This window comes from Panthera pardus, unplaced genomic scaffold (assembly GCF_024362965.1).
Source record: "Panthera pardus isolate Hobbes unplaced genomic scaffold, ASM2436296v1 HiC_scaffold_17, whole genome shotgun sequence".
Lineage (NCBI taxonomy): Eukaryota > Metazoa > Chordata > Mammalia > Carnivora > Felidae > Panthera > Panthera pardus.
Genome location: NW_026526732.1, coordinates 5,415,591 through 5,435,648, shown reverse-complemented (window position 1 = coordinate 5,435,648; position 20,058 = coordinate 5,415,591). Strand labels below are relative to the sequence as shown.

The following is a 20,058-nucleotide window of genomic DNA, read 5'->3' as shown; positions in this document are numbered from 1 at the left end:
GAGTGAAAGGGGAGCCGTCATGATAGATCCTGTAGGTATTGAGAAGAAAATTAGACGTAAGCTTTACATCAGTAAATTCGAAAGTTTAAACGACATGGGCATATTTCGAGGTAAATACAAGTTACCACAATTGACATATGAAAGGTGGAAAATCTGAATTAAAGAACTGAATCCATAATTTAAAACCTTGCTCAGAGAAAAACACTAGGCCCAGGTTGTTTCACCATTGATTTAATATTTGAGGAATAAATAACATGTCTTCTACACGGCCATCCAGAGAGTAGAAAAGGAGGGAATAGGAATACATCTCAACACATTTTGAGGCCAGAATAACCTTGATGATACCAAAACCCACGAAGCATATCATGAGAAGGGAATGTTAGAAACCAATTCCATTTATGGATGTAAATTTTAAAAAATCGGAGTGCTAGCAAACTAAACCTAACAACTTATTAGAAGGATAATGCATCAAGATCAACTTGAGTTTACTTTAAGCATGTAAAGGTTGTTTAACATTTGATAATTGATTATAATCCACTGCACTAACAGAATTAAAGGGAAATATAGGGTTGTCTCAATAGATGGGAAAGAAATGTGATAAATTTAAACATCTGCTCATGATGGGAAAAAAGAAAAACAAAACAAAACTTCATGGGGCGCCTGAGTGGCTCAGTGCATTGAACATCTGACTCTTGATTTCGGCTCAGGTCACGATCTCATGGTTTGTGGGATGGAGCCCTGCGTCGGACTCTGTGCTGAGCGTGGAGCCTGCTTAAGATTCTGTCCGTCTGTCTCACTGTCTTTCTCTCTCACTCTCCTCCTTTGCCCCTCCCCCTGCTCTTTCTCTCTTCTCAAAATAAATAGATATTAAAAAAAAAAACAAAACTTCAGCAAACTAGGGAATAGAGGGATATTTTGTTAATCTGGTGACGTGTATCTACAAAAAGTCTGCGGATTTCTTCAGACTTTATGGTGAACCGTTGAAAACTTTATTTTTGAAATCTGGAACAAGAAAAGGATGATAGACTCTTCTTTGGCTTTGAACTCAAGTTGTATTGGCCAGTGCCATATGGTTGGAGAGGGTATGTAACAGTCACTGTTCGCAGGTGATAGGTTTGTTTGTCTGAAGAATCCAAAAGTACCTACAGAAAAAGGATGAGAATTGACAATGAAGAAAAAAAGCTACTGGATAGAAGATTTAATATAGAAAAATCAAGTATGTGTTCATATTATAAGAAACAAAAATGAAAAAATATATACAGTAGCAAAATTGAACTCCCAAATATCTAGGAATAAGTCTGATAAAAATGAGTAAAGTCACAGTAAAAAAAAGCCTTATATTCTTGAGAGAAATTCAAGAAGACTTGACCGAATGAAGAAATTATAATGTGCTCGTGATTTTGACACCTCTGTTATAGTATCTCAATTAAAGGTATTGCCAGTATAATTTCAGAAATTGACCAACTGGTTTTAAAATCTGTATGGACAGAGAAAGACAGATACCATATGTTTTCACTGCTATGTGGATCCTGAGAAACTTAACAGAAGACCATGGGGGAGGGGAAGGGGGGAAAAAAAAGGGTTAGAGAGAGAGGGAGCCAAAACACAAGAGACTTAAAAACTGAGAACAAACTGAGGGTTGATGAGGGGTGGGAGGGAGGGGGGGGTGGGTGAGGGGTACTGAGGAGGGCACCTGTTGGGATGAGCACTGGGTGTTGTATGGAAACCAATTTGACAATAAATTTCATATTAAAAAATAAATAAAATCTGTATGGAAACACAAAGGGCAATAGCCTAGATACTCTTAGGAGCAAGGTGGACTGTACTGTGTATCAAGATTTATTATAAAGTTACAATACATAATATAGTGTTGGTGTTTTTTTTTTTTTAATACGGTATGAATTTTCTTTTCTTTTCTTTTCTTTTCTTTTCTTTTCTTTTCTTTTCTTTTCTTTTCTTTTCTTTTCTTTTCTTTTCTTTTCTTTTCTTTTTTTTTTTAAGTAGGCTCCACACCAAGCATGGAGTCCAGTGCAGGCCTTGAATTTCATAACACTGGACTGGAGCTGAGATCAAGAGTCGAATTCTTAATTGACTGGGCCACCTGGGTGCCCCAATACAGTGCGATAGTAAAGCAAGGATAAACAAATAGATTAATAAAAGAGAGAACTCAGAAATAGACCCAGGTATATATAGATATTATTTATGAGAATGATGGCACTATAGACTAATTGGAAAAGGATAGTCTTTTCAATAAAATGTGCTAGAACAATTGGGTGTCCATGTGAGGTAAAGAGAAAAAGCTGTACCATCACAGACATTAATTCCTGGTGACTGTGGGCATAAATGTGAAAGAACAATAAAGCTTCTAAAAGTTAATACAGAAGGATATTTTGATGATCTTAGGATGGGGAAAGACCTCACTAACCATGAAAAGAAGACTGATCAGTTGAGCTACATTAAAATGAATTCAGTCCGGTTAAATTTAGTTATACAACACCATTAAAGAACAAGGAGGCAAGCCACAGGATGGGAAAAGGTATTTGCTATAAATGTAACCACAAAGTAGAAATTGATTAATAAAATGAAAAAACGCAATAGAAAAATAGTCTAGAAACTTCAAGTGTGCATCAAAAAAAAAAGTATAGACAATAAAAGCATTGTCCACAGGATTGGACGATAAACATAAAAAAAAAAAAAAGATAAACTTTCCTAGTAATCAGGAGAATGCTAATTCAGATACTCAGCAAGTGCACCAGAATGGCTAAAATAAAAAACATTGGTAATAGGAAGTGCTAGAGAGGAAATGGATGAAAAAAAATTCTTCTTCTCTTCTTTTGGGAATATGAATGTATGCAGTCCTTTTAGAAAATAGTTTAGGACTATGTAATAAAGGAGTTCTCTTTGGATATTATCTTCTTTACCAAAAGTCTTTTCCCTCAAGGGGTGCTCCCTTGTCCTGGTGCTTTATTTGGTACTATCTGTTTCATGTTAGCCTTCTCAAGTCTTTTTTGAACCTGCTTTGTCTATTCTTAATTGGAGTATGAAGCACTGAACATTGGAGTTAGGAGCTTACATGTTCGTGAACTGGGCTCCCCCACTGCAAGCTTCAGTTGGAAGTGATCGCCTGAAGTGTCAACCTTTAGGAAGGTAGCCACATGCTGTTCTTGGAGACAAGGTTTACAAAAACCTGCAAGTTAGATCCCTGTTTGTTGTTGTTCTGCATATCATCTCCATCTTCTCTTTCTGGTTTTCTGCAGAGCTCTGTGTCTGAGTGTTAATTAAGTTTCTCTGGAGTTCTTTAAGGCAGATTTGCTATGGATCATATCCCCTTCTGTGGACATTCTAAGCTGAGTATTTGATTGAGGGCCTGAGGTTTCCGAAAGTGAGTTTGTAGTGGACTTGGTGAGGCCGTTCGTCATCCACTATGCGCCAGACCTTGTATCGAACCTTTTGTATGTATCGTGTTGTGCACACATCTGCTCCTCGATGCAGCTCTGCTAGGGGGTGTCCTCTCCATTATGTAATTGAGGCTTATTTGATGGGACTTTCAAATTCCTAGTGATTGTTACTATTGCAGCTTGGGTACCAGTTGGGATGTATGTGCTTTTGGAGTTTTTAAAACAATCACGGTGTAGTTCTTGAGTTTCTTCAAATCGGAGATGCGTTGTGAAAATGGGTGGCGACGGGTTGATGTTGACGAAAGGGGCAGATGAAGTACTATACGCCAAGGAACTAGGAAAGGATAAGGGGTTTTATTTCAATATGAAGGCAAATTTCAGAATTGGGGATCTTGTAGAGCTAGATTAAGTGCTTCCAGGATCAGTCTGTGAGTCTTAACTTGGGGTAGAAAAGGTTTATCAAAATGCCCTGATGGGAGGGGGCTTTCTCCCAGCTGTCTTTGCTTTGTATTTCACTTGTAAGATGTGGCAGTGTTAGTGAGCAGCTTAGTGAGAGAACGTGAAAAGCCACAGGAGTACAGAAGATTGAAGAAGTGCCTTGGCTTCCTGAGCCCTTAGAGCAGTGAATGCTCCATATCACTTGTATGTAATGATCTACTAATAGTAGGATCAAATGCAAGAGAAAAGTAGGAAGCTGTAAACCTAAGAATTGGTACTTATTTGGCTAAATAAATAAATACAAACCACTGTGGGTTTTGTGGAATTGATGCTATTCATGTTTGTTTGTTTTTGTTTTTTTTTTGTCTTCCGTGCAGTTGACATGTGAATGAGGAAATTTTACTTTTCAGTATTCCAAGACCATCTGTGCTTCCCATTGGCCTTTGTACTAGAAGTTTCTGTGTGTGTAGGGGAGTTTCTCGTGAGGGATGGCAATTATTTATACAGTTATCTTTGTCACTGTCCTATTTATTAAGGCTCCTGTCAAAACTAGTATAAGTTAAAGTTAGAAATGAAAAAAAAAATAAGGGTACAGACATAAAATTGTGCATACAATATTATATACTCTCAAGACTGAAATCCTAAGGGGTGCCTGGGTGGCTCAGTCAGTTAAGCATCTGACTTTGGCTCAGGTCATGATCTCCCAGCTCGTGGGTTCGAGGCCTGCATCAGGCTCTGTGCTAACAGCTCAGAGCCTGGAGCCTGCTTCAGATTCTGTCTCCCTCTCTCTCTCTCTGTCCCTCCCCCACTGGCGTTCGTTCTCTTTCTTTCTTTCTTTCTTTCTTTCTTTCTTTCTTTCTCTCTCTCTCTCTCTCTCTCTCTCTCTCTCTCTCTCTCTCTCTTTCTCAAAGTAAATAAACATTAAAAAAAACATTTAAAAAAAGACTGAAATAGCACAGGGTGAAACCCAAATTTGGCCATTGCTGTTATGGCAGCCAACCCAAAACTACAACTCTCTCTAAATAGTTGCTTTGGAGAAAGTATTACTTTTCTTGTTAGATAAATGAGAGCAGAATTTTTCCCAAGAATCTCTGTAAAAAATGCAATTACTATTTAACATGATGTACAATTCCCTGAATGCCAACATTACAGAGTTTTGTAGAAGGCATTTGTATTCATGGGTGGCATCTAAGAGTTTGTCAAACTTTTTAATATACTGTACTCTGGTTTAAATGACATGTTGATGGACAGTTTAGTATAGCACCTGTTTACATAGATCATGTTGTTCCTAATTTATAATTTGTGTTAATACATATGAAACTTCCTTGCTGAACAATGAGCTCTTGTAATTATACCCTTAAACTGTGCTAGAAATTCATAAGTACTGTAAGGCTTTATTTCATCTTAGTATTAAAAATATTTAACTTGAGGGACGCCTGGGTGGCTCAGTTAGTGGAGCATCTGACCTGGGCTCAGGTCGTGATCTCACGGTTCATGGGTTCGAGGGCCTCCCCCCAAACACACACACACGTCGGGCTCTGTGCTGACAGCTCAGAGCCTGGAGCCTGCTTCGGATTCTGTGTCTCCTTCTCTCTCTGCTCCTTCCCTGTGTGCGCGTGTATGAGCACTTGCTAGCTCTCTCTCAAAAATAAATAAACTTAAAAAAAAGTTTTTTTTTAAATATTTAACTTGACAAAGTAAAAATGTATTTTAAAATAATTGTAAGAGGTATAAATTCAAGCAAGTGAATAATATATGGTGACTATTTTGTTTCTTTCCAGTTTAATTTTGTGGGAAGAATCCTTGGACCTAGAGGACTTACTGCTAAACAACTTGAAGCAGAAACAGGATGTAAAATAATGGTCCGAGGCAAAGGCTCGATGAGGGATAAAAAGAAGGTAAGTCCAAGGGGGCAAGTCTTTATGTGATAATATACTTATATTTTTGCATTAAAGTACCCAGATCTTCCGTGCATAAAGCACTGAAAATCATTTCATATCTTAAACCTTTGAACTTTTTAAAGGGGTTGTCACAATTTTTTCTTGTGGATTATCATGAGTTTTCATTTAGCCAACCAAGGTATCACTCAGGCCATCATGTTAACTTACTTTGGTATCTATAGTTGAAAAGCTGCCACGTTGGAAATTAGTCACACTGTGATGTTATATATATAAAGACACATCATTAAGAGTTAAAAAAAAATCTAAAATGCTTCTTTTGATGAGATTTAAGTGAATGATGAAGTGATCTCCCAGATTGCTAGGAGAGCTACTAAACAGAAAAAGAAAGCTCTAAGTAACTATATGATACTCATTTTGGTTTTCACCAACATTTTGTGTTGATTGTAGGTTTATTTGACATTTTACTTTAAAGTATATTATTCCTGTTTTCTGTTTTTTGGGTTTTTTTTCCTTTCTCCTTCCACCTCTTGTTCTGCTAATTTAATGAATGAATACCTAACTATCTACTTTAAATACTATTTTTAGGAAGGTTTTCTTTGCCTAGTTTTCTGTTACCCAATGAAACTATTAGTCTGGGTACTTTGGAATGTCTGTTTTAAAAAATGTTTTACTGATTTTTTAAAAAAATAACATATTTTTAAAACATTCCACATATAAGCGAAATCACATGGTATTTGTCTGTGACTTTTTTCACTTAGCAAATATCTTCTAGGTCCATTCATCCGTGAAACTAATGTAAGACTATATGAGAATTATTTTCAGTTTAAAAGGAAGAAAACCCTGATCCGATTGCCAAATACTAAATGTACTGTTGTGGAGGGTATTATTTTTTAAATATATTGCCTTGAAAGGACTCTCAAGTGATAGGCCTGTAGTCAGATTATGTTGGAGCATGTGCATTGAGCCACTTTGTGAAGCTTAAGGAACAAACACCAGATTTACGAGATATTCTGACTTCATTCTGATGTGCTTCTTTTCTGACCTGCCACCTCGTTTCATTTACTCTCCCGCTACCTAAATGCATGGGAATCCTTGACTCTCCTTGGAGACAAATAATTACTTCACAGTTAAGTTGGGGGTGGGTGAAGTCCTCGATAATACTGATTATCTTTAAATTTTATTATATGTAACTGTTCTTGTCAGCTGAGTTTACAGATCCTTTGAGGCAATTGTGTGAATTCTCCTTCAGAATATTTAAATGTTGTATTTAAAATAGTTTTCTGTATTACAATCTTCAGCAACACTTCAGCATATTTTTAGTTAGCTGAGTTGCAATCTTACATTGCCATGCAGTTTGGTTTTCCGTGTTTGCACTTATCGTTGTATTGGCATTGGCCTTATTAAGCAGTGCTAATTTAAGACCCATGGAACAATAAAACGAAATCGACAATTGATAGAGAAATAAATCTTTACCAAAAGATTAGTGTACCTATCAGTTAAACAAGTTATTCTATAAATATGTGAAAAAATGTGTTTTCCCCTGTCCTGCCTCTGTTAATTCCCTACTAAGGGCCCTCCCCTTCTCCACTCATACACGCAGAGACACCAAGGGTTCTCGAGCTTGGAAATTGCATAATGAGACATCATGAATTCTATTTTTGATTCAGGTTGAAATTTTAGAACATATTCTGCTATTTTTGGCAGGAGAACAAAATGGTTAAGAGACTGAGCTTTGTGACCAGATTGCTTAGGTTCGAATCTTGGTTCTGTCCGTTAGTAGCTTTGTGACCTTGGACAAATTACTTAATCTCCTCATGGTGTATAAAAATGGGAGTAGTAATAAGGTGATTGTGAGGGTTAAATTAGTTGTAAAGCACTTAGAACAGCGTTTTGGATCATAGTAAGTGATCGATTAATGTTAATGATTGTTCTTAATAAATGTTATCTTAACACCATTACAGTAGTGCCCCTTATTCATAGCTGGTACATCCTGAGACCCCCTTTGGAGCCTGAAAATGCAGATGGTACTGAACCCTGTATATATTCTGCCTTTTCCTGTACATACATACTGATGATAAGTTTAATTTATAAATTAGGCACAGAAGGGTATTAACAATAATAATAGAACAATTATAACAAGATATTATAATAAAAGTCTTGTGAATGTGGTCTCTCTCCCTCTCTCTTATAGTATCTTATTATACTGTGCTCACCATTTTGCTGTTGTGATATGATAAAATGCCTACGTGATGAGATGAAGTGAGGTGAATGATGTAGAGATTGTGACGTTAGGCTACTATAGATCTTCTGATGATGAGATAAAAGGAGGATCATCTGCTTCCTGACTTCGGTTGCCCCATGGATAGCTGAAGGGGCCGAAAGCAAAGCTGCAGATAAGGGGAGACGGCTGTAGTTGGATAGTGCATTTTTAAGCTGAAACTCTTATGCTGCATCAAGGTGAAAGGAATGCCACATTTTTTTAAGCTTTGGAAATGACAGATACTTCTTTGTAGTTTTGTAACCTTTGAGTATCCCGTATTCTCATGGCTTTTCTGTTCTTTTTCCTCTGGTGGTTGGTGCATCCATATTCTGCATTGTCCACATTCTTAACCACAAGTAGAAGCAGTTTCCGTATTTTATTTATTTTTAATCTGTACTGTTGGCTACCAAAATTAAAAAAAAAAAGCTTATAGATTACACATAATGAATGCAAGGATAACAATAATAAAGGCACCAAAAAATTTTGGCTCCAGGTTATTATTTTAGTTTTATTAAAATGGTACAGATGAACATACTTGAAATTAGTTTGAATGACTATCATATATTTGATACTGGTATGTGAAGCCTGTGGAGAACTTATGCACGGATTTATAATACCAGGAGTATCTTCTATAATTTTAATGTAAATCTACACGTAATTAATTGTTAACCAAATCATTTTGGTTTATACAGTAGTTACTGTATTCCTTTAGCTCTTAAAAATGTTAATAAAAGTAAAGTCAAAATGGAAAGTGCTGTCATTTATTGCTTGGCTATTATTTTGAGAAAATCTGACAAACAGATGGAGACAAAAAGTAGTATTGATGTTAATACTCCTTTGTACTAGGCTGATTGAGGTGTATTTCAGGTGTTTCAAAGGGAAAGCCATTTGGCTTTAACCAATTTATATCAAAGCTGAGAAAGTTGGAAAATCTTAATTTACTGGTTGCCTAAAATATGATGGAAATGCTGTTTGCTGATCTATATCCTTCACTAGACTGGTAAACTCAGTGAAGGCAAAACATGTCTGTTTTATGGAATATGTCCCTGGTGTTTGATGAGCACCTTGGTACAGAGTAGGACCTGGAAAAAAAAAATCTGAGAAAGGAATGAATGTTTAGTTTAGGTAATAAATGAAAGGCATAGATGTCCCCCACCCCCGACCCCGACCCCACCACGTCCCCGTAAAAGAATTTGTAAATAGAGAAAATTGTAAACCCTATGTGCTTTTAAGTTTTGGGGCAAGATCAGCAGTACCCTATCATGTAAGCTGCCGGTTTTAAGCAAGGGAGTGAATATGCCACTTTAATTTTTATTCGCTTGGATTGGTGTTATTGACGGGAATTCAAGTTATTGACAGGAATAACAGCATTGAGTTTTGCGTGTAAATATCCAGTGGAATGGTCCTGGGTAAACCCCATGGGACCTAGGAGCAGGAACTGTGGTGAGACTTCATGAGAGACGGTGACCAGAGCTTGGAAAGCTTGTCTGTTTCAGCCAGCATAGGGCAGTGCTTCTCTGTAAGCAAGCCAGCTATACCTCTGTCTCTGAGTAAATAAATGTATGGTGTCAGCAAGTGGAAACCACTAGTTTTATGGAAGTTCTTGGGATTTATACAATATCAAGCATTATTCTCGGTATTGTACATGCATTTGTTTTAATTAATCTGAGGTTTCCCCCCCATAACTTCTACTTGTAAGTTGATTATTTTTTCTATCATTTTAATTTGTTTTACATTGTTATGTTAGTTTCGGGTATACAGCATAGTGGTTCAGCAACACTGTAACATCACCAGGTGCTCATTACAGCAAATGCACTCCATAACCCTGAATCCCCTGTTTAACCCAGTCCCCCACACCTCTCAGCTCTCTGGTAACGATCAATGTGTTTTCTATAGTTAAGAGTCAGGTTCTTGGTTGCTCTCTCTCTTTTTCTCTTTGCTTGTTTGTTTTGTTTCTTAAATTCCACGTGGGTATGAGTGAAATTCTATGGTATTTTTCTTTCTCTGATTTATTTTGCTTCCCATTATTGTCTTTAGCTCCATCCATGTCATTGCAAATGGCAAATTTTCATTCTTTTTTATGTCTGAATGATATTCCGTTATGCGTACATATATACACACACGTTATATAAAGTATATATTATGTGTGTGTGTTGACACCATATCTTATTTTATCCATTCACCAATCAGTGGACACTTGGGTTGCTTCCGTAATTTGGCTGTTGTAAATGATGCTACTGTAAACATAGGGGTGAATGTATCTCTCTGAAATAGTGTTTTTGTATTCTTTGGGTTAGTACTCAGTAGTGAGATTGCTGGACCATAGGGTGGTTCTATTTTTAAGTTTTTGAGGGACCCCTATACTGTTTCCACAACGGCTGCAGCAGTTTGCATTCCCAGCATCAGTGCAAGATGGTTCTTTTTTGTCACATCCTTGCCAACACCCATTGTTTCCTGTGTTGTTGATTTTAGCCATTCTCACAGGTGTGAGGTGATCTGAGTTTTATTGTTCCTATTTTGTAGATGAGGAAATTGAGGCTCAGGGAGGTTGAATAATTTACCAAAGGTCACATGCCAAAAAGTGGCAGTCCAGACTCAACCCACAGCCCGTATTCTATTCTGTGGTGTACTTCTTCCTAGTTAGGAGCCATTTCTGAGGGCAATAGCAGCTTCAGAAATAGTAGAATTCAAATATGGAGTACTTCTACGTGTCGACTGTGAAGTTAATATGAATATATTTTGTGAAACTTCTAATCTTTTTGGTTTTTTCCTCAGGGATAATCTATTTTGAAATTTTGTTTTTATGTATCATTCCCCTGATTTTCGGAAACTCTTTAGGAAGGATTTAATCCCATTTTCTGGTAGAAAACTATGTAGTTGAGCATATTAGAAGTTTTAAAGACGCAATTTTTGGAAAAGAAAGTGACTTTTGGTAGTTTTCCCATTGATGTTGCAGAGGAGCCATGTGGAGAGCCCTGGGAAAAAATGTTTTTATGTTATAGGGAATGGGTTCACCTTCAAAAAACAGAGGTGGCAGTCAGCTGGTTTCCAGTGTAGCAGATGAAAACATGTGAGTCATTAAAAAAGAAGAGTGTTTTGTGCATAATGAGGTACTTGATATATTATTGTGGAGTGATCGTTATTAAAGTGGTAAATGAAGTTCACCTTTGGGAGTCTTTGTGAGTGGTCATTGTAGGTGACACTCTGGGAATTTGTCTCGTCAACATCCATTAGCTGTTCGCTGGGAGCTTCCCTGTCATAAACAGGTGGGCACTGAGTAGCCATGCTTGTGTTTCTGTCCCACTCCCACCCCTTAGCCAGAAATGTTGATGAGTGAAATGTCTACAGTTGATCAAAGCCAAGTTAGTTGAATATTGTCTATTCTGGGAATTTCCATTGAGATCCTCGTTAGAGCTCTTTGCTTGAAATGAAAGGATGTGCCCTTAAGGGATCAGATGGCCGTTCTCGGGCTGCTAGTAACTGTGACCAGATGGCATCAACCGCTTTTGCAGTCTGTGCGGTGTCTTCCTCAGATCCTGCAGAACTCCAGAACATAGCTTAACTCTTCTCACAGGGTTAGAGGCCTGAAGAGGCGAGGTAACCTCTGCAGTCCCCGCTTTGTAACCGATGACGGCGGTAATGATGAACGCGTATCACACCGGACATTCACATTGAACTACGCAAATCATTCTCCTCAGAGTATAGGTTTTGAATTTAAAATCTGATCAATCTGCAGTAAATTTTCACTTTTTTAATTTTGTTTCTAACTTTTGTTTACCAAATATATTTGACCATTGTCTTGTTTTTAAGAGATGTTCCTATAACTGCTTGAGGCTCTGCAGTGTTTTATGGAACATGATTTATGGAATGTTGTTAGAGAGGCGTATTGTATAGTTGTAAGCATAAGTAGAATTTCATAACATTTTTACATTCTTTTCATACACATTGTAAATTTTTCTGTTATCTCTACTTTATTTCTTATGGTTAACGTATATGTTAATTTTAATTACTTAGTTAATATATGATATTTTTGGAAAGGTTTAAAGGTACAGATAGTCTTGAAAAAAAAATTAAAGGCACCTGGTTCTGTCCGTCTGGAGACCACCGTGTGGACAGTGTGGGCACATCTTGTAGATCGTTCTTCATGCAGTTACATACACGTTCACATGTGTTCTAGAACATGAATCATATTAGACGTGGTGCTTCATAATTAGCATTTTCTTCAGCACCTCCACCCTGTCCTGTCATTTCACTAAGTAGTTGAGCTTTATAATGTCTAAGACTTTGTGCTGGGCAATAGGAAGGCACGTTTATAAAGGACGTTTCAAGGCAGTATGGATAACGGTATGCAAAGATGCATTTTCTTGATGGGGGGGGTGCTTTGACTTTTATTCTTAGGAAAGATGTCACTACTATCCCAACACTTGCAAAGAGATCAAATTAATACAGTTTTTTGGTTCCCATACTAACGTGGCTGTGATGGACAGTGACATAACATCAAGTACAAGCATGGTTCCTGACAACTTGTATTAATGATCTTGTTGAATACTTGGCTTTCTGACAACCTTTAGCATAGGTATAGTTGTTGTTTTTTTAACTTTTCATCATGGCTACTTTTAAGTAGTAATTACCCATCACCCAGTGCCAGCATTGCCCACCTCCTTCTAGTGCCCTCACTCCTCCATGGCTCTTCTTCCCCCTTCTGCATGCCATATAATTTCGGGAGCATAGTCCAGATGTAATTTCATCTCTAAATATTTTATTATGTTTTCCTAAAATAGCAGGGCTCTTAATGTTGTGGTGTTTATGCTTTTCTTTATCACTAGAAATTTTCTTTACGTTTTCAAATATTTATCAGTGTTCATAGTACCCCCTTGTGTCATAAATGTCTTTTTAAGAAAATTGGGTGGCATCCAAGCGAGGGGCGTATACATTGTAGTTAATTGATAGATTGCTTAAGACATTCTGTCCCTCAGCCCCATTTTGCCTTCTTGAAGTTTGTCGAGGGACTGACTTATTCTAAATGATTCCTATGGATTTTGCTGATTGCGTGGTGGTGTTTAGCACTGATCTCTGTCCTCTGTATTTTTTGGTAAGTTGGTAGCAAGAAAGGTTTAATCAGATTCGGATCTCTTGCTTTCCCTCCCTCATTTCCTTTCTTCTTTTTGAAAGAGTATTTCACAAGTAGTGTGGTGATGGTGGGTTTTTTAGTCCCTTTACTTCAATAGGAGTTGCAAAATAGTTGTATCTTATTTCATTAATATTAGCTAGATTCACTTTTACAGGAAAGGCTAGATAAATGCTCTTACTAGTTTTAAAATAGTTGGTTCCTAGGAATCCTTCAAAGGTACAGAATGAGGGTTTTTTGTTTGTTTCCTTTTTGAATATCATTATGAATGCATAAGCTGTTTTGATGTGTTTCAGTTCGTTGCAGTTAGTGTTTTTTAATGAGCATGTTGTTTGGCCATTGGGGCCGCCTCAAGTTCACTTCTAAGCCCTTCTGACACTACCCCGTGGTTGGGGCAAGTAACTTTGCTTTCTCATGTGATAATGATAGTCCAGTGTCATCTTGGAAAATTCCTCCCCAGAGTTGGAAGCAGCCATTTCTTTAATTACTTCTAGTGAAAAATGGTAGGTAGAGACGGCGTTCTGGACTTAAGTGATACTCTATTTGTGGACCTTTTCAGAACAGAGCTAGGAGGTACATACATACATACACACATATTCGAGAGTATAGATGTATACAAGGTCATTCTCATTTAAAATGAAGGCTACACTGTTTTAATTAATTCATGTTATATGTTTATTTTCTTTCTGAAAATCCTGGTTCCTAAAGACACATTCATTTGCTTTATTCTAAAGTATATGCAAGTCTCAATAACTATACAGTCAAGACTATCAATAATATAGTCAGTGAAAACAGTTTTTCCCCATGCCATATTATTTTTAGGGTATAATCCACTAGAGATTAAAATTACTGTCACTTAAAAACTAAGTTTTCCATTGTATAATATTTATGTCATTATAGGGGTCCACATTTAAACTCATTTGGACTTGGCTTTCTTGTTTTAATAATTGCATAAGTTATTTTTCTGTTACTTGTAAAATATTGACTTGGCTCCAAAGTCCAATCTACAAGTAGAGACTTTTCAGAGAAATCTGGCTGTTATCCCTATTGCCTTTATGTATTCTTGCTCCTTGCTATTCAGATAAATTTTTTATATTAGTTTTCAGTTTATCTTTACATTTCTTTTTAAACGTGAACAGTTATATAGTATGACAAATGTGTATGCCTATATGTGTAATGTCTCACTCTCTTCAGAGGTAGTTATATATACTGCACTCTAATACACCTTTATGTTTTTATTTAATACTGTATTGTTGAGATCACTTGGTGGGAGTATATAGAAAGAGTCCTTTTAATAACTTTATCATATTCCATTGTTCGGATATACCATAAATTATTCTAACATTCCCCTATTAATGGACATTTAGGTTGCTTCTAGGCTTTTGCTGTTACACTTGGGGAGAGTGCTGCATTGAATAGTTTTTATATACATCTTTACATGTCCTTGCTAGTTTATCTTCAGGATAGAGTTCTAGAAGTGTAATATGTAATTTTGTTAGCTAGTGCTGAATTCCTCTGTCTCTAGGGGTGGTTCTCATTTTGCATTACCATCAACGGTATTTGAGAGTACCAGTTTCCCAGCAGATTCACCAACAGAGTGTTACACTTTTATATTTCATGCAGGAGATTGAACATCTGTTAAAGGGAGTTTTAAAGAAGGTATTCTAGGGGCGCCTGGGTGGCTCGGCCGGTTGAGCATCCTACTCTTGATTTCAGCTCAGGGTCATGGGATCGGGCTCCATGCTGAGTGTGGAGCCTACTTGATATTCTTTCTCTCTTTCTCTTTCTCCTCCTCATCTCTTTCTCTGACACTCCCTCTGCCTGTCTCCCCCACTCACGCTCTCTCTCTCTCTCTCAAATAAAAAATAAACTGTTTCCCTAAGTGTGTGTGTGTGTGTGTGTGTGTGTGTGTGTGTGTGTGTGTGTATAAAAGGTCATTGCTGTTACGAGTTTCCAAATTAGTCATTTCTTTGCAATATATTTTTTATATTCCCTTCCAACCCATTTATAAATAGTTATTAAGCATAGTTGAAAAAGAATAACTGGTGTTTAGGTACATTATAATTTTAACAAACTTGTTTGTGCCTAAGAAATTAATCACTATTTAAAATGTTTTCAAGAGAAGTGCTGTGATTTTCTATTAGTTTACATAGCCTTTTCTAGCTGTGCTTCCTCGTCTGAACCACAGAACATAGAAGTTCTTCGGTTTCACCTAGAGTGATTCATAATGAGTACCATAGATGTGTAGGAGAGAAGTCAGTTACATGTAATTTATGTCTTGGACCAGGCATTACAGACTTGATTCTCTTGTGGAATCCTTAGTTGGGAAAGTCTGTTCCCTTAGAGGAGTGGGTTTTTCTACTTTATATCCATCCCTGCCTTACTCCCCCTTCCCCAGCCCCCCTTCTTACTGGTACCTTTGACTTGATGTATTAGAAAGTAGGAACTTACACAGATTCTCTCTTAATCTTCTAAATCTTACAAATTGCATTCTTATAAAGTTTCATGAATCTGGTTTGAATAATAGCATTTAGCTATGAAAACAGATCAGTTGCTTTAGAAGAATGATTATGAAAATTAGAGTATTATGTTATCTGGTTTAGAAGGAACTTTATTAAAGCTATGAAGTTCAACCACCCTTGTGGTAATTAATTTTGTGATACTTTATTCCTGTATTGCAAATGGTTGTTACTCAATTTTTTTTAACTTTTTTTTTTTTTTTTTTTTTTTTTTTTTTTAGTTTTTATTTATTTTGGGTGAGAGAGAGAGCGAGAGCGCGCATGAGTGGGGTAGGGGCAGAGAAGGAGAGAGAGAGAGAGCAGAGCACAGAGAGCCCGTCGTGGGGCTGGATCGTAGAAACTGTGAGATTGTGACCTGAGCCGAAATCAAGAGTTGGACGCTTAACTGACTGAGCTACCCAGGTGACCTGTAACTCAATTTTTGTTACCTCCTTTCATCGTTAATTTAACACCTTCTCAAGCAGCAGATATTTTTCAGTGCTTATGATTTTTGTCCTCAAGGAGCTTTCATCTGTGTGAGACTGATACATTGACGGTGAATTAATACACAGTGTGGTAAATGCTCCAGTCAGTAGATGTTACACATTGTGCTGTGGGGGGTCAAGGGAAGTATACAGTGTGTTCTTTTGCAGGTTGAAGGTTTTAGGAAAAGCTAGAGAGGATTGGACTGTAGCAGGAACTTACAAGGCAGTTGAGAGGAAAATTCAGTTGCCTTGAATTTACAAGGCAGCGAGATCAGCCTGGGTATGTTGTCACGTTATACTTGGCCCAATGCAGTGGAAGTTAGGAGGTGTGGCGGGAGAGGCGGTGTAGATATTGGAGATAAGGCTGAGAGCTGAGGATAGAGGGACTTGAATACTAATTTTTTTTAAGTTTTGAAAGCGGCACATTGGCACTCATGTTTTTAAGGTAAGTTAATTATATGTTTCTTGTTCTAAAAGAGATAACTGGACAGTAGTACAAGGGCTAGGTGGAAGGGAGAAGAGTTGTAAGGTCAAAACAAAAGGACCAAGTCTGTTAGAAAGTGCCTCCTTGTGTTGAGATAAAATTGGCCTCTTTGAAACGTAGATCCTCTGATCTTAATTAAACAAGTGTGATCTCTAAACCGCAGAGCCTTTGCCGTAATTAGATGGTAATACTTCTGTCTTAAACGTGTCCTACTCTAGCTATAACCTTTTAACTTTAGCCTTTTTTTTTTTTTCTTTTAATGTTACGGTATTTGGCCTTGAATTCAACCTCAAAGTGATTGATAGGTTTCTTTTTAAAGAGTAAAGAAGGCTTGCTTTCTGGAAGAGTTAAACTACTGTTTTTCAAATAATCTGCCATAAAAGACCATTACAAAAAAATTCAAATCCGTCATAGACCAATCCTTTTGTAAACCATAATGAAATTATCAGATAAATAGTTTGAAAAAGGCAAATTCGGTCCTGTTTAAAACTTTTTATATCAACAGATAAGAAGTATCCAGTTGGAATGCTGTAAACGTTTGTAAACACACTTGGTTTCTATACGTGCTGGCTATACTTCCTGCAGGCCCGGTTTAAATACCTAAGCTTGTGACATAATCTGCTGGTTTTTCAGAACTGTAAACCAGCTCCATGGTGTTTTCTCCCTCTCTGCTTTGTTCTTCTCATTCTCTTGGTTTTGCTATGTGTGCTTTTAAAATAAAATTCATCTTAGAATATTGACTTTCCACTTTTCTGGTTACATGTTTATTATGGACTCAAGTGGCTTAGTGTTACTTTAAGATAGAAAAGTATAAAACAGTGCAGTAAAAATCATATGCTTCTTTTGGATTGGATAGTATCTCAAGACATTTACAGAATAGAGATGCTGCTTTGCCACATTAATTGTTTAAGAAAGATTGGGAGGTTTAAAATTTGTTTATTTAAGGTGCAGTTTTATTAAAATTGGTGAGACACTCTTTGAGGAGTAAAAAGATGGATCCAGTGAGAATAAACCTTTGTTTTCTTTAGTAAAGTAACGCATTATGTAACCTGTAAAACTTAAGCTAATTACTCGCCATAGGTCTAATACCAAGATGAGTTAATTGTCCATGTCTAATGAAATGAGATATGAGTTTCGGTGAGAAGGGAGAGTCCGTTTTATCACTAGATGCCGTTAATGAGCCTTTTAAAATTAAGTCTTGATTGGATTGCAGTCAATTTAGTTAAGGAATATTTGAGCACCTTGTAGTTGTGTTGTATGGAACAGATTTTCTTTTCAGAGGATTCAGTCCCTGTTGACAGAATTAGTAGTGGAACGTTGCTTATGTGTATGTCATTTATGCTGCATCAGTTGATACTCTTTTTCAGAAATCCTTTAACACGAAACTTCGATTGGAAAATTTTTTCTGTCGTATTAACAGCAAATTATTGGGCAGTTTCATAAGCCTAGTGAGCCATCCTGTTCTGTCCTACTAGTTTTATTTTTCCATTTACTCCAGTTATGAGAGAGAATGATTTAAAGAAATTGTTACTCTTTTGATTTTAAAACATGTTAACCTTTTATATATAATTGTTAACTCTTTTGCTTTGAAAGACAGGTATAATTGTTAACTTTATTTATTTATTTATTTATTTATTGTCACAGATTATCATACCAGGATGATATCACAGCCTGTGGGTCCAAAGAATTGAAACTGTGAATCTCAGATTATAGAAATAATTTTTTATTTTGTGAATTATTTGTTACTTAGAAGAGGGTAAATAGAAATTGTAGCAGTTAGACATGTTCTATAAAGGTCTATAAGGTTGGGGGGTTTTTTAGTTTATTTTTTTTTTTTTTTTGAGAGAGAGAATGTGAGCAGGGAAGGGGTAGAGAGAGAGGGAGAGAGAGAGAATCCCAGGCTCCACCCTGTTAGTGTGGAGTCCGATGTGGGGCTCGAACTCACAAACTGTAATATCATGACCTGAGCCGAAACCGAGAGTTGAGTATGTAACTGAGCCACAGAGGCGCCCTGAGGCCTATGGGTTTTTTAACTTAAGTTTTTGCTGAGTTCAGATACCTATAAAGTACTCTACATTTAGAAGACTAATCATTTCATGATGAAAATGTTTTCAGAAATCTGATGTGAAGTAAGTTTTGTGTAATTTCATCTTTGTAACTAATAAGATTAATTTCGGACTGATTAACTTGTGTTCATTTAAATTATGAAATTATGTCTTGGGCATTTTTGATTGCTTTTTTAAAAAGATATTTGTTTATTTTTGAGAGACAGAGACTGAATGTGAGCGGGCGAGGGCCAGAGAGAGGGAGGCACATAATCCAAAGCAGGCTCCAGGCTCTGAGCTGTCAGCACCAAGCCCGAAGCAGGGCTCAAACCCACGAGTGATGAGATCATGACGTGTGTTTTCACTCATATGTGGAACTTGAGAAACTTAACAGAAGACCATGGGGGAAGGGAATGGGAAAAAAATAGTTTCAAACGAGAGAGGGAGGCAAACCCATAAGAGACTCTTAAATAAGAGAACAAACTTGGGTTGATGGTGGGTGAGAGAGAGGGGGAAATGGGTGATGGACATTGAGGGGGGGACACTTGTCAGGATGAGCACTGGGTGTTGTTATGTAAGTGATGAATCATGGGAATGTACCCCAAAACCAAGAGCACACTGTACACACTGTATGTTAGCTAACTTGACAATAAAACATATTAAAAATAAATACATAATGAAAAAAATTGGTTAAAATATGCATTTAAAATTTTTGGTAAATGGCAGTTTGCAACAGTGTTTTCACTGACAAATTGTTCATTTCCTTTGGCCATTTCTCTTCTCTTGTTTTTATTCATTTTGTTGTTTTTAAATAAAAAAGATGCCTGTTACAAGAAATTAAACAAAATGGAATTCTGAGCAAGGAAAATACAAAAATTTAAAATATTATGAAATTATAGAATGATAGACAATTGAGTAATTGGAAGTATCCTTGTACTTGAAGATGTGTGATATGATCAAGCTGTTGCATTAAAGTGTTTTAAGACCTTTAAAATTTAAGAGGTCACAACTTTAAAAGAAGTCACAAGAAGTAAAAGCAAAAATACTTAAGCATATTTATTGCAAAAAATTTTTTTTCTTAATTATGAAAGCCTTTCATATTATAAAAAATGTTAGATAATTTAGTTGTGTTTTTAGTCATAATCTTTCCCTTTTGGAGGCAAGTGTTACATTTATATGTTGATGCATATTTTGAGACCATATGTTTTGGTAAACTAATATATTTTACTTAAGAGTATTCTATCTGTCTGTGACTGTAAAATCTCACATACATGTTAAAAACGAATTGTTTTTACTATGAAAATGTTGTGAAGAACATCTGCACGTAGGATAAATTTGTAGAAGTATAATTGGTTGGTTGAAAATGTTTTTTACCAAAATTGTCTTCTACTATTTGAAATTTTAAGCACTCTCAACAGGAA

At 36.6% G+C, this 20,058-nt stretch overlaps 1 protein-coding gene across 6 annotated transcripts in view; it reads left to right on the top strand.

Moving 5' to 3' along the window:
* Positions 1 to 20,058, top strand: part of QKI (QKI, KH domain containing RNA binding) — a 154,755-nt gene that overhangs the window by 56,497 nt on the left and 78,200 nt on the right. For all 6 annotated transcript variants that reach the window (XR_002070862.2, XM_019412742.2, XM_019412741.2 and 3 more), the window contains exon 3: positions 5,618 to 5,734. Coding sequence is in view for 5 of the 6 variants with exons in the window: in XM_019412742.2 (XP_019268287.1) it covers positions 5,618 to 5,734 (117 nt within the window). In the remaining variant the exon portion in view is untranslated. The remainder of the gene's footprint in view (positions 1 to 5,617; positions 5,735 to 20,058) is intronic.